This window comes from Xenopus laevis, chromosome 6L, assembly GCF_017654675.1.
Source record: "Xenopus laevis strain J_2021 chromosome 6L, Xenopus_laevis_v10.1, whole genome shotgun sequence".
Classification (NCBI taxonomy): Eukaryota; Metazoa; Chordata; class Amphibia; order Anura; family Pipidae; genus Xenopus; species Xenopus laevis.
In genome coordinates, this window is record NC_054381.1 from 118,916,249 (window position 1) to 118,930,680 (window position 14,432).

General features: G+C 38.0%; 1 protein-coding gene across 3 annotated transcripts in view; it reads right to left on the reverse strand.

The window, feature by feature from the left end:
• Positions 1–1,346: 1,346 nt before the first annotated feature.
• Positions 1,347–14,432, reverse strand: part of b4galt6.L (UDP-Gal:betaGlcNAc beta 1,4- galactosyltransferase, polypeptide 6 L homeolog) — a 29,166-nt gene continuing 16,080 nt past the window's right edge. For 2 of the 3 annotated variants that reach the window (XM_018266764.2, XM_018266763.2), the window contains 5 exons: positions 13,846–13,962; positions 11,436–11,623; positions 9,398–9,520; positions 8,751–8,852; positions 1,347–5,222 (listed from right to left, as the gene is read on the reverse strand). In XM_018266764.2, coding sequence (XP_018122253.1) covers positions 5,075–5,222; positions 8,751–8,852; positions 9,398–9,520; positions 11,436–11,623; positions 13,846–13,962 — 678 coding nt within the window. In that variant the 3' untranslated portion in view covers positions 1,347–5,074. 3 annotated transcript variants of the gene reach the window in all.

The window sequence follows — 14,432 nt, forward strand, 5'->3', positions numbered from 1 at the left end:
ACAGCATCACAAAACCACAAAATAGAAAGAACTAGAACTGGTGTCAAAGCTCTGTTTTTGGATTTTTCGGATACCAGGTGATTAGTTAGTCCTGTTAGTGCAGTTTACATGGAATGTCTTATCTGTAACCCAGATTATAGGGGTAAAGCAAGCCATAATCATGGAGAAAGTAGGTCAGTTGGTTCCATCCTGAGCACTTCTGTGGTTTAGAGATAAAGGGAAGCAGAGAGGATATGGAGGTTACCAAGATTTGAGAGATTTATTTTTGAGACCAGAGTGATTTGTGTTATACCTGGGAAAGAAAGATTCCATTAAGAGGGGAAGCTTAAATAGGTGGGTTTGATTAAACAGGAGATTGTGCAGCAGTTTGGAAGGAGTATGTTGAAAAGGGCAGGTAGTTATATGTGAGGAAACCAGAAGTTTTGAAACTTCCTCTTCAGTTACAGAGAGATGAAGCCCTGACAAGACTGAGGTGTTAAGGGAGGATGTTGTTGAGCAATGTCATTTCTAACAGGGAATGTTTTTGATTTTGAAATGCTCGGCAATATCTTGTGCAGTAACTGAAATACATGGAGGACATGGGGAGAGTAAAGAATTCAATAATTAAAACTAGAGAAAAGTGTAAAGTAAAGTAGGTTTGTTTGAGTTAGCAGAGACTGGTATTATAGGAGAGCAGGGCAGATCTGTAACTGCAAAAGGTAAATATAGGCGACCATCACTGGAGAGCTTTGGTATGAGCTGTTTACCAAGGATCAAGCTGTTTGGTTTTAATGCACTAGGACTTGGCAGTAGGAAGCTCATGAGGCTCTCTGTTATAATAGATGTAAATATATATAATAGATGTAGTCCAATTAGGATAGAGATGTTTTTGTAAAGAAGAGCGACTCTGGAGACATATTAGTTGAAATTGTAGCAGATCCTGATCAGTGAGCGGGAAGGGGAGTTAGTGAAGTTGAGAATGATTTAGAATCTGGAGAATATAATCCACTGGAGTGAAAGGGGGGAATCTGAGTAGAGACCTAATCCAAAGGAGAGACAGCAAAGACATGTTGTTATTGGTCATGTTAAAGCCACCGAGAATTATGGATGTGGTGTCAGAGGAGAAGTGTAAGTTTTGTCCAGGAGTTTGGTATATGGTCTCAGTGCATGTGATGCAGACGAAAAGAGCCAGAGTTTTATTAAACACGGGTGGGATAGTAATAAGGTAAATGCATGCAAATTATTTTTATTATTTTTGCAGGTCTGTTCCTGCTCCGGGAAGAAATCAGCAGCAAAGCAATGTGTATTGAGTATGCTGTGTATGTTGTGTGATATATCCAGGTTACAATAGAAAGACACACACAGAGTCAAAATCAAATTGAATTTATTTTCTCTAGTCTCTGTAGGAATAACCCATGCACACTAGGCCCATGTTTATTCTTGGAACCTTCCACATACAACTTTATATATATTCAATTCACATTATTGATTTGTTAAGAGAGAGCAAAGCAACTGCTTAAACGACTGAATGTAGTCAACAGACTTAAAAACTCTTGCTATTGTTATATGGGACAGACTGAGAAGGGGAAAGTACAGCATTTCTGGAGGAGGGCAGCGCTATCAACTTAAAGGGGTTGTTCACCTTTGAGTTAACTTTTATTATGATGTAGAGAGGGATATTCTGAGACCTTTTACAATTGGTTTTCATTTTTTATTATTTGTGGTTTTTGAGTTATTTAGCTTTTTATTCAGCAGCTCTCCTGTTTGCAATTTCATTATAGGAAAATAGGAGAGGCCTGAATAGAAATAGGAGTAATAAAAATGAGCAATAACTATACATTTGCAGCCTTACAGATTACAGAGTATTTGTTTTTAGGTTGGTGACCCCCCCCATTTGAAAACTAGACAGAGTCAGAAGAAGGCAAATCATTTATAACTATAAAATAAATAATGAAGACCAGTTGAAAAGTTGCTTAGAATTAGAAGTTAACTTCAAGGTGAACCACCCCTTAAAGGTACAATTATTTCAACATTCAGTAAAGTAAATCTTGAACTGGAAGAATGTTGTCATGAAATTAACAATTAAGGATAAGATAAAGTGCATTTGGGGGAAAATAGTCTATTTTAGTAAGGCATCCAATATACTTTTGCGGGAAATGAGGTTTCAAAAGAGGTCACATTATTTGAAAACACAGAACAATGCAGAAAGTCTGAATGATTTAGGGCAGATTTGTTTCAAATGCTCCCAAACTTGTCGCTCAGGGGACAGGATGGGGGATGACTATGTGCCTCCTCCCATGAATACTGAGCTGCCAAAAACAGCTAGAACTGCATTCAAGGAAGCGGACGCTGGTTTCTGTGCTCAAAACAGAACACAAGGGGCCCGGGCAATTCAACAAGTGCAGATAGCAGGGTGCAAAGTGCAAGAAAATGGGGGATTGTCCCAGTTTTTTTTACATTGCCTCCTGCCTTCCATGTTGCAAAGTTTTTTCCCGTTTTTACATTACACGTTAATGCTGATTATTATTATTTCCCCTTATAAATCCATCTCTTTTGCGTTCTTGACTACCAAGAAAAATAATAATGATGATGATGATGATGATGGCAACATGCAGGAAAAAAAAGAAATAGACAATATATATATCTATATATAAATAATTGTTCTGAAAGTACCCGCACTCTTCCTCCAAAGATTAGTGGGTGCTGTGGTCAAAAATGCAGCCTTTAAAATGGACCCGCACTACAAAAGATCTTTTGATGAAACGATTTTATTGAAACATCACTCATGTACCCAACCTTTCAGCCCACATTGGGGCCTTTATCGAGGAAGATAAAGGGCCCAAGGAAGATAAAGGGCCAAAACGTTGGGTGCGCGAGTGATGTTTCAATAAAATCATTTGATCAAAAATAGGGATGCACCGAATCCAGGATTCAGTTCAAGATTCTGCCTTTTTTAGCTGGATTCAGATTTGGCCAAATCTTTCTGCCCGAACGAACGTGAATCCTAATTTGCGCATGCAAATTAGGGGCGGGGAGTTAAATCGCATGACTTTTTGGTATTCGGCCGAATCTTTAGCAAAGGATTCGGGGGTTTGGCCGAATCCAAAATAGTGGATTTGGTGCATCCGTAATCAGAAGAACTTTTGGAGAGCGGGCCCATTTTGAAGGATAGATATACATATATATATACATATATATATATATATATATATATATATATATATATATATGGTGTCCATTTCTATAATAGCTCCGAAAATGGAGGAAAGGTATGCAATATACATTCTCGTATGCAAAATGAACTAGTTCGTACTCTTAGAAAAACATCACCAATATAACTTGTAATTCTTCCATGGAAGAAAACATTTTGGCTCATTCTGAGTTTGACTAAAAGTGCTACGATTAAAATATTTCATAAAAACCCCACCAAAAAAAAAACCCCCAAAATAAATTAGCAACTTAACGAACACAAAACATAAACGAGCAATCTTCTTGGCATGAGCTCCCTGATATTAGATGCAGTTGGCACATTATTAGTAAGCTGTAGACTATGATATGTATCTTTCCATACACTGTATGATAGAAATGCCACAGACTAAGTGAGTATAACAAATGATATCGGGAGTTACGTTACAAGGCAATCCGTATGATTAAGGCCAAGATGAGAGCAGGGCCCGCTTGCACTAGTTCCAATAGAGAGGCTAACCCATTCATAGAAGGCCTTAAGCTCACAAACCAATAGTTTACAATCATAGCTGGCCATTTGTTATTAGCAGTACTAACTACAAGCACTATTTAAAACTCAAATATATATTTACATGTTGAGTGTCATGCAAACAATGAAAATGTGTGCACCAAAATAAATATGACCCCCCCTCCAAAAAAAAAAAAAAGTCTACATATACATGTATATATGTATTATATATATATATATATATATATATATATATATATATATATATAATACATCTCATATGTGGGAGTAGTCAATATGTATATAAACATACATATATCATTCATACACGTATCTATACAAAACCAAAATGCATGCAAAAGTGTAGAAATGGTTCTTAAAAATCATTGGGTGTACCTAAGCACTTGTGCAACACTTTCGAATGGGCAGATTTATTAAGGATCAAATTGAAAATTTGAATTTTTTTTTTTTATGGTCAAAACTCTCAAATTCGAATTGTGAATTATCCAAACTCGATATGAGTTTTAATTAGAATTTCGAGATTTATCATTGTCTGGCCCTTTAAGAACTCGAATTCGACTATTCGCCACCTAAAACCTGAGCTCCGGGGATCAATTTGAACATTAGTAGCCTTCCGGCCGAATCCCTGGTGCAATATTCCTGCATATTCAATTTGGGGGCAGGAAAGGAAAAAGTGCAAAAAATTCTTCTTTTGTGATGAAAAGTCACGTGATTTCCCTACCCGCCCCTAATTTAAATATGCAAATTAGGATTTGGAATCAGTTCGGCCAGGCACAAGGATTCTGCCGAATCCTGCTGAAAAAGGCCAAATCCAGAACCGAATCCTGGATTCGGTGCATCCCTATTTTTTTAATAAATAACCCCCCAGTCAAATTTGGAGAATATTCAAATTTAATAGAGCTTTAAAAAAACTCACATGAATTCGAAATTCGACCTTTAATAAATGTGCCTCTAAGTGTGTACAAGCGGGAACGGATTTTATAGTTATATACATACACACAAACACAGCCAATATACAAAAACACCGATATATATATATATATACAAAAGCTATACACTTGAGCAATGAAAAAAACCTTCACGTCTTCAACCAAAATAAAGAAAGTGAAAGTAAATAATTACAACTTATTTTACAGTTGGTCGGCACAGAGGCAGAAAATAAAAACGTTTCTCGTCTGGAAGTCGCGGCTTTGCAGTTTAATCTCGAATGTAACGGTTGGTGAGACGAGGCTTCTGCTGTAAACAAGGATATAGCAGCTGCTGGCTTTGGAGCGTAATGCTTGGACGCACATTGGGAAAGGAGAACTTCCATACCAGCCGCCAGGACTAAGGAGGAGGGACTTGTTTAGGTCTGTAATATTCGTACCATTTGCATATACATCAGTAGTCTTTCACTGGCGCTAGTTCTGGCACAAGATGTACAGTTATATTCTTGTATAAATGCTTAATAATGATGTTTGGCGCATATATCAGATTGCTTAGCCCATCTAGATACTGCCGTTCTTTAGAGTAGCGCAATAGTTTGTACCTGTAGGGAAAGAAAAAGAAGAAAACAGTGTTATATATTCAGGAACATACAACTCATGTGTTTGAGACTGCCCAATGGCAAGCATCAATGCAAATGGCGCACACATATTGCTATGTAATAGTGTGTACAGAGAAAAGCGTGGATGAGAAATGGAAAATTAAAGGTGCTGCCACGCTGGTGCTTTTAAAGGTACAGTCACATCAAAAAATTAAAGGAACAGTAACACCAAAAAATTAAAGTGTTTTAAAGTAATGAAAACAACATATAGGGGCACATTTACTTTGCTAGAGTGAATGAATAGAATAAAAAATACTTAGAATTTCGAATGTTTTTTTTTTGGCTACTTCGACCATCGACTACGACTTCGAATCGAACAATTCAACTAAAAATCGGTCGACTATTCGACCAGTGGAAGTACTGTCACTTTAAAAAAAAAATCTTCGACCCCCTACTTCGCCAACTAAAACCTACCGAGCATCAATGTTAGCCTTCTTTAGCCAATGTTTCCTGTCAATTTGGGATCGAAGGATTAAAATCCTTAGAATCGTTCCATTCGAAGGATTTAATCATTCGATCGAACGATTTTTCCTACGATCGATCGAACGAATGAAATGCGGTAGATCCTTCAACTTTGATATTCGAAGTCGAAGGATTTTACTTTGACGGTCGAATATCGAGGGTCAATTAACCCTCGATATTCGACCCATAGTAAATGTGCCCCATAGTGTTGCACTGCACTGGTAAAACTGATGTGTTTGCTTCAGAAACACAGAAACACTACTGTAGTTCATATAAACAAGCTGCTGAGTAGCAATGGTGAATATTGAAAAAAGACTATATGGCACCGGATAAATAATGGATAACAGATAACACCATTATGTTCTACAGAGCTTATCTGCTGTGTTTGCTACTATAGTTTATATAAATAAGCTGCTGTGTAGCAATAGGGGCAGCCATTTAAAACTCACAGCAGATAAACTCTGTAGAACATAATGGTGTTTTTGGTGTTACTGTTCCTTTAAACCAGTTCTCTAGATTCTACGATCCATGGCACTAGAAGGTTTAAACATTTCTATTACAGTATCACACTACCAAAATTGATATCCAAAGGTCACATTAAGGGCAGATTTATTGGCAGGTTTTTTTTTCTATTGAGCAGTAACCATGGTTATTGGTAAGAAAAATATATACCAATACCGTAAAAGTGGCCCATGGGCCAAAAAGATGGATCCTGTACCAGTGGCCATACACCTGTACAGTCAACTCCTCATTACCCTTTGAATGCAACTCCCAGAAATAAAGAGGAGCTCCTCCTCACTTCCATTCAGCTACATAAACGGGGGTCACTGACCCATCTAAAAAACAAATGCTCTCGAAAGCTACAAATTGATTGTTATTGCAGCTTTTTTTATTTTTCATCTTTCTATTAGGGACCTCTCCTATTCATACTCCAGTCTCATATTCAAGCCAATGTATGGTTGCTAGGGTAATTTGGACCCTAGCAACCCAAATGCTAAAATTGCAAACTGGAGAGCTGCTGAATAAAAGCTAAATAACTCAAAAAACACAAATAATGAAAAATGAAAACCAACTTCAAATTGTCTCAGTTGTCTGTATGTCATACTAAAAGTTAATTTAAAGGTAAACAACCCCTTTAACCAACATCACAGGTAAAGTAATGTCCACGGTGAAGGAGTTTGATACAAGTGACCCCATTTTGCTTATGTGATGTTATACCACTGCTTATTATCTTGTGCTGTTAGGTTTCTTAAAAGTGGTATCTGTAAATATCTTTATAATATGGGTAGTAAATGCCAGAGAAATGACTAGTTTGTTGCACAGGCCTCGTCAGGAGAGCTGGACAGATACCTTGAAGGCATGGTCAGTGTACTTCCCCTTTACTTTTCAGTTTGTTTCACAAAAATCCAAATTGAGAGTATTTCCTAATCATTCAGGCAAAGTGTTGTTTTTCTAAAAGTCAGAAACTGTAGAGCAGCAAACACAGTAAAACACTGAGGAAACTGTTCAGCCAAACTACTATGACAAAATCTGCAGCAAATAGTCCCTGAAAAATAATTTACAGTCATCTGAAAAAGTTTGGGAACCCCTCTTAATTCTTTGGAGTTTTGTTTATCATTGGCTGAGCTTTCAAAGTAGCAACTTCCTTTTGATATAGAACATGCCTTATGAAAACAAGTGGTATTTCAGCAGTGACAAAGTTTATTGGATTAACAGAAAATATGCAATATGCATCATAACAAAATTAGACAGGTGCATAAATGTGGGCACCCTAACAGAGATATTACATCAATACTTAGTTGAGCCTCCTTTTGCAAATGTATCAGCCTCTAGATGCCTCCTAAAGCCTTTGATGAGGGCCTGGATTCTGGATGGCAGTATTTTATAACCATTCGTCCATACAAAATATCTCTAGTTCAGTTAAATTTGATGGCTGCCGAGCATGGACAGCCTGCTTCAAATCATCCCGTAGATTTTCCATGATATCCAAGTCGGGGGACTGTGACGGCCATTTCAGAATATTGTACTTCTCCCTCTGCATAAATACCTTTGTTGATTTTGAAGTGTTTAGGGTCATTGTCTTGTTGGAATATCCTACCCCTGCGTAACTTCAACTTTGCGACTGATGCTTGATATGCTATGCTATGCATTATACTGAAGAATTTGTTAATATTGGGTTGAATTCATCCGACCCTCGACTTTAACAAGGGCCCCAGTCCCTGAACAAACCCCACAGCCCTACAGCATGATGGAACCTCCACCAAATTTGACAGTAGCTACCAGGTGTTTTTCTTGGAATGCAGTGTTTTTTGTTATGACCAAATAACTAAATTTTTGTCTCATCAGTCCAAAGCACATTGTTCCAAAATGACTGGGGCTTGTCTAAATGAGCTTTTGCATACAACAAGCGACTCTGTTTGTGGCGTGAGTGCAGGAAGGGCTTCTTTCTCATCACCCTGCCATTTAGATGTTCTTTGTGCAAATTGTGTTGAATTGTAGAACGATGTACAGATACACCATCTGCAGCAAGATGTTCTTGCAGGTCTTTGGAGTTGATCTTTGGGTTGTCTGTAATCATTCTCACAATCCTCCCTATATGCTGCGCCTGTATTTTTCTTGGCCTGCCAGACCTGGGTTTTACAGCAACTGTGCCTGTGGCCTTCTAGTTCCTGATTACATTCCTTACAGTTGAAACTGGCAGTTTAAACATCTGAGATAGCTTTTTGTAGCCTTCCCCTAAACCATGATACTGAACAATCTTTGTTTTCAGATCTTGCTTTGAGGATCCCATGCTGTTACTCTTCAGAGGAGAGTCAAACAGAAGCATAACTTGCAGTTGGCCACCTTAAATACCTTTTGAAGTTCAAGGCTAAACGAGCTAATCCAACCAATTTGGTATTGTCAGTAATCAGTACTGGAGCAGTAACATCCATTCAAATTAGCAAAATTACAAGGGTACGCAAATCATGGCCCCCTATTAACGAGAATAAGCAATTTAACTGCACTTACCGGCCTAAAAACTGGACTTCTCCTCGGTGATGATGTGGGATCGACTTGTATTTCCCAATGTCTCCTTCTGGTCTAGAAACATTATAGCCAGAGTAGTGGACCCTGTACCCATAAAAACAAAGATCATTGTATTTGGTAAGGGATAGTTGACGTATTAAATAAACATTTAACATGCAGAGTAGCATCTTAAAATAAAAAGCAATAAAGACAACTGTAATGGGTTCATGATCAGGTAGTCTGCACCAGTCAATGAAAAATATCAAGTTGTTGGAAACGGTCAGTAGGTGGAAAGGCACAAGCTGTCAATGGTAAATAGATCTATGTCACATGTCTTCCAAATGTATAGAAGAACATATCAGCAGACACAGAAACACCCAACCGCCTTAGCAAACTTATAATAACAGTTTAATTTGGCATTTTAATTAGAGGCTTGCCTGGAACCACTAAATACAGAAATTTATGTAAATTACAAAGCTGCTCAGAGTTTCACCCTGAGTTTATCCCCTTTAACCTGTAGCTATTTATCCAGCTATAGTAGTAATTCCTACACCGTATGGAGGGTCCAGTCTGAAGAGCTATTGCTGGATAAAGATGAATGCTCTGGCCTCCAAGACATGTCTGTTCAATATATACATGTAAATACTCACCTGTTCCACAGATCATCATCTTCTCCTCCCCATCCCCAGAAAGCATTTGGAAATCCATTGATTTTCTTAAACTGTTCAACCGTCAGACCGCTTACACCTCCAAAAAACTCATCGTATGGAAGGCTAGAAAGGAAGAGAAAACCTTAAGTATGTTCTTATAAAAGCGGAGACTCAGAAGGAGGGACTGAAGGGAAGAACAGAGGCACACACACACAAAGCACAGAAACTACAGTTGTTCAATTATACACAGAAAGATAGGATTAAAGGCCTATTAATGGAACAAAAACAAGATTCCCTTCCCAGCTGAAATCTTATTAATTGAAGGTTAGGAGTCTGAACAGTGTGGGTGGGAATTTTAATGAGCCAAGGACAGTACTAAGCTGTGTATGCAGGTTGCAGCCAACTACACTATACTGGCCCCTGCTCGATCTTATCTTGGCCTTGGGATCACATCGGGGAAACATTTTGTCTTTTGACATCTTAAGGTCCCCATAGACGCAAAGATTTTTCTTTGGTGAACGACCAATTTTAGCAAAATCCGACCAATCTGTCAAATTATCGTGAAGTTAGTGGGCATCGAAACGACAGTACATTTTACGGTCCGACATCGGCCAGGTTAAAAAATTTTATCGATCTCTGTGCAATCTATCTATGTTTGCAGGGCCAAGCAGGCAGCTACCCTTTTTTCCTGGCAATATCGCCTGGAATGGTCTTTTTAGTTGATGGACAAATCGTACATTTAAACAATCTTTTCGAGATAATCGTGGTCTCATAACGAAAAGATCTTTTAAAGATCTTTACATCTATGGCCAGCTTTAGATAAATAAGCAGGTTGCTATATGTACTTCTACAGTCTTAAGGTGGCCATTGACGCACAGATATCTTGCGAAACGAAATTTCATACGATATTCAGTGCGTGTATGGTGGGAAAAGAGCCAACCGATATCGGCAGAAGACGAATATCGGTCTGCTCGTTTCTACCTGTATACCTGACGATTCATCTCTACACGTGTGTATTGAAACAGATGATCTTTCTTGGAAAGATCTTTTCCAAGAAAGATCGTAATTGTTACGGCTATGGCCACCTTAAGTCCCAACCAAAATCAATTAAAAACTGGGATTAGGGAACATTTTTAGGAGGTTAGTTTTAGGTCGAGTTGTTTTTTTCCCCCGAAAAATTCAAGTTTTCAAGGGTAGTTTTAGTAAAACCACAAATTTTCTGGTTAAAAAAAAAAAAACTTAAAATTTCTCTGGGTTTTAAATTCTATTTTTAATTATACCATGAAGCTGGAAATAGCTCGAATCCAAAAATACTCCTGCTTAAACCTGTCAATGTCATGTAGAAGCCAATGGCAGAGGTCCCTTCAACCATTTATTTTTATTTATTTCCAGCATGCAGCCATGATATCATGCACATATATTCCACTGCAAGATCATTAATACAGGGCAGAATACTGGACAATTTTACATATTAACCTTGGTGAAACCTCCTGAGAGTGGGTAGTACTATACTAGATTGGAAAGCAAGTAAGCAAAGGAAGAAAGATAGGAGGGAAAGAAAAAAGGAAAGCATAGGCAGGGGGAGAAAGAGAGGTAATTAGTGTTTGGGGAGGGAAGTGTTAATAGGTGCTAGCACCCAGTTGGGCCTTGCCAAATACCTTATCGCTTACTAAATATCTTTAGCCTCCTGTTTAGGACTATAAATGTCCCTTTAATGTATCAGATCCACATTCATTCCCCCTGAACCATTTAAAGATGCTTGTAGCCTTCATGATGCTCGGATTTTTTTTGGCGGTTTTCGCTCGAAAACTAGATCAATGAGGTTTTTTTTCCACTGAAAACTCGATCAGTTCGAGTATTTAAGTTTTTAACCCTGATTAGACTGATTTGAGTTTTTTACATTAGAGTTTTTTCATAAGTTAGAAAACATTTGAGTTGTGAGTTTATTCGAGGTATAAAAAAAACCCTCAAAAACTCGACCTTTGATAAATAACCCCCTTCATATGACATCCATGTTTGCTAAGATAAGACCGCTTACATGTACATGTACTTGTCCAGTTTTGCAGCAAAGTGACGTGGCATCTCTCCACAACCATAGTAATTGCGGTCATTTTCTGGAATATGATCCACATCATGGAAAATGACACAGTCCCATTTTCTGTCTTTCATGGCTTCTTTAAACCCAATGTTAAACAGCATTGCACGGTTGAAGGTTTGAGTACCTGCCTTAAGAGGAAAAAAAAAAAGGGGGGAAATATTGATATATAAAAGACACATTAACCCAAAGCCATGGGAAACACTACAAAAGGTAAAACGAACTAGCTATTGAGAATGCACATTTCTTTGTATTTGAAAATATAATTTATCATACACCAAATATTTTTTTTACTTCTGTACAGGGCAAGATTTTCCTTTCTCTCCCCTCCCCCTTACATACAAAAGCTCTGCTGCCCTGTGCCCAGAGTTGCTTAAATAGTAAACTCACCTGCATGTTGCTTGTTTGGAAATACAGAACAAATGGACATGGGAAATTACAAATAGACATGGAAAAAAAAATATTCCCTTGCATGGTGCAAGACTACTGCTGTCAAGAACCATGGATAGCATACGCAAAGCTTTCTGAGTAACCACACTTAGACAGGTACCTTTATATTTATGTATTTTAATGAGCAAGCAAAAGTGCAGAGTACATTCTGACACCAGGAGACTAAAGATAATGTTCAACAATGTTCGCCCAAAATACTATTAAAAACATCTGCTAACATCTCTGTTGCCATAAAGCAGGACTGGTGTGTGAGAAGACGCGTAGTAGAGTTTCTTCTTATGTTGGCCAGGGTCCCACTTTAAGGTCAAATCTTAGCTCTTGCGATGAGTACAGGTATAGGAAAATATTGCTGCATTCAGTCATAGTTTCAAAAATATCTATGGCAAAAAATAAATATTCCACCCAAATCAGGTTTATTAGGAGAGCAAATAGTAATACCCCACCTCCAATTCTCACCCAGATTGGCCTACAGGTTGAGACTTTCCTGCCACTTCTCCATGCAGTGCCACAGCTTGGGGGGCCACTAAGCAAATACTATCATCTATTCAAATACAAAAATGACTAGGGGGCACATTTACTAAGCTCGAGTGAAGGATTCGAACTAAAAAAAACTTTGAATTTTGAAGTATTTTTTTGGGTACTTCGACCATCGAATAGGCTACTACGACCTTCGACTCGAACGATTCGAACTAAAAATCGTTCGACTATTCGATGTACTGTCTCTTTAAAAAATACTTTGACAACATACTTCGCCACTTTAAACCTACCGAGGCACAATGTTCGCCTATGGGGACCTTCCCCATCAACTTTCTAAGGTTTTTTTTTGATTGAAGAAAAATCCTTCGATCGATCGATTAAAATCCTTCGATTCGAAGGATTTCACGATTTTTCCTTCGATCGATCGTAGGATTTGCCGTAAATCCTTCGAATTCGATATTCGAATTCGTAGGATTTTACTTTGAGGGTCGAATTTGAGGGTTTATTAACCCTTGATATTCGACCCTTTGTAAATGTGCCCCTAGAACTTCTTTCCAACATACTGTGCACATAAGGCTGTGTGTAAGGCAACTATATACTGTGCAGTTTGTGGCTTCTGAAAGGTAATTGCTTTTACCATTACCTCTAGTTTCTCTGGTTACACACAAGGGATATCAGCTGTGCGTTACCTGGTCTGTGTAACAAACCACAGCTATGAAGACTGCCTTTAATAAACCTCCCTTTTTGACATTAACTGAAAGTGGACCTGTCACCTACACATAAAAAGCTGTATAACAAATGTTGTTTGCAAATTAAACATGGAACCCGAATAATTTATACCTGTTATAAATGCGTTTACATATCTGAGCTGTCAATCAAAAATTACCTGCCCCGCCTCTATGCCTGAGGCATAGAGGCGGGGCAGTCAATTACTTTCATTTTCCATTCAGCCCTTCCTACATGTCACTGCTCTCTCCACATTCCCCCTCCTCACACTCTATAATTGTGTAGGGCAATGCGTATGGGCATTAGGTCCCCCATTCGGGCACATACACAATATTTTGGGGTGATACACAACTTGTCTTAATAACAGTGTCCACAAAATAGCTCCTGCCTGCGTGCTGCAATTGTGTAATTCCAAGACTGAAGGAAAAAAAATGTAAATAATAAATGTAGTGTAAGTTTTAGGTTGCTCAACTAACATGATAAAAAATAGTTTAGAATTATTTCTTAGGGCGACAGGTCCCCTTTAAGTAATAAAGATGCATCAACTTGAAAACAAAAAATAAAGCAAAATATAAAAGCAAATTGCAAATTTGCTTAGAAGAGTTTTCTGAACAATTTTACATTAATTTATTTTTGTCTGATGGAAAAATGTACAATTTTGAAAGAAAGGCAATTAATCCCAACTGGAAAAAATATTTACCTGTTCAATAACATAGAAGGCAAACTCTAATCGCTGTTTCTGCAACATGGGGATTAGATGCCTGAATAAAATAGGAAGGTGTTCATGGCGGTTACGAAATGGGATAAGAATGGCCACCTGCAGAAAAACAAATTCAAAATAACTACTTGGATTGAAGCTTTGCATTCCCTACATACATTTCTACAGATTTCTGTAAATGACAGTATGAAATGCATTAATGTGTTCGGTGAAACAAATATGCGAAAGGTCTGGATCGGTTATTACAATTATTTTCTAAACATAAGGAATAGTAAGGGGTTCCTTATTTTTGTTAAAGGAGAAGGAAAGGTTAAAACTAAGTAAGCCTTATTAGAAAGGTCCACCTAAATATATCAAAAGAAACATATGTCAAAAGAAACACTGCATTTCTTTTCTTCTATTGTGTACACATGGGCTTCTGTATTAGACTTCCTGCCTTCATCTTAAACCTCCTTGCCCCGGGCGTGAGCATGCTCAGTTTGCTTCTTTCCCCCCTCCCTTCTCTGCTCTAATCTGAGCCCAGAGCTATAAGTGAGCAGGGAGAGACTCAGGCAGGAAGTGATGTCACA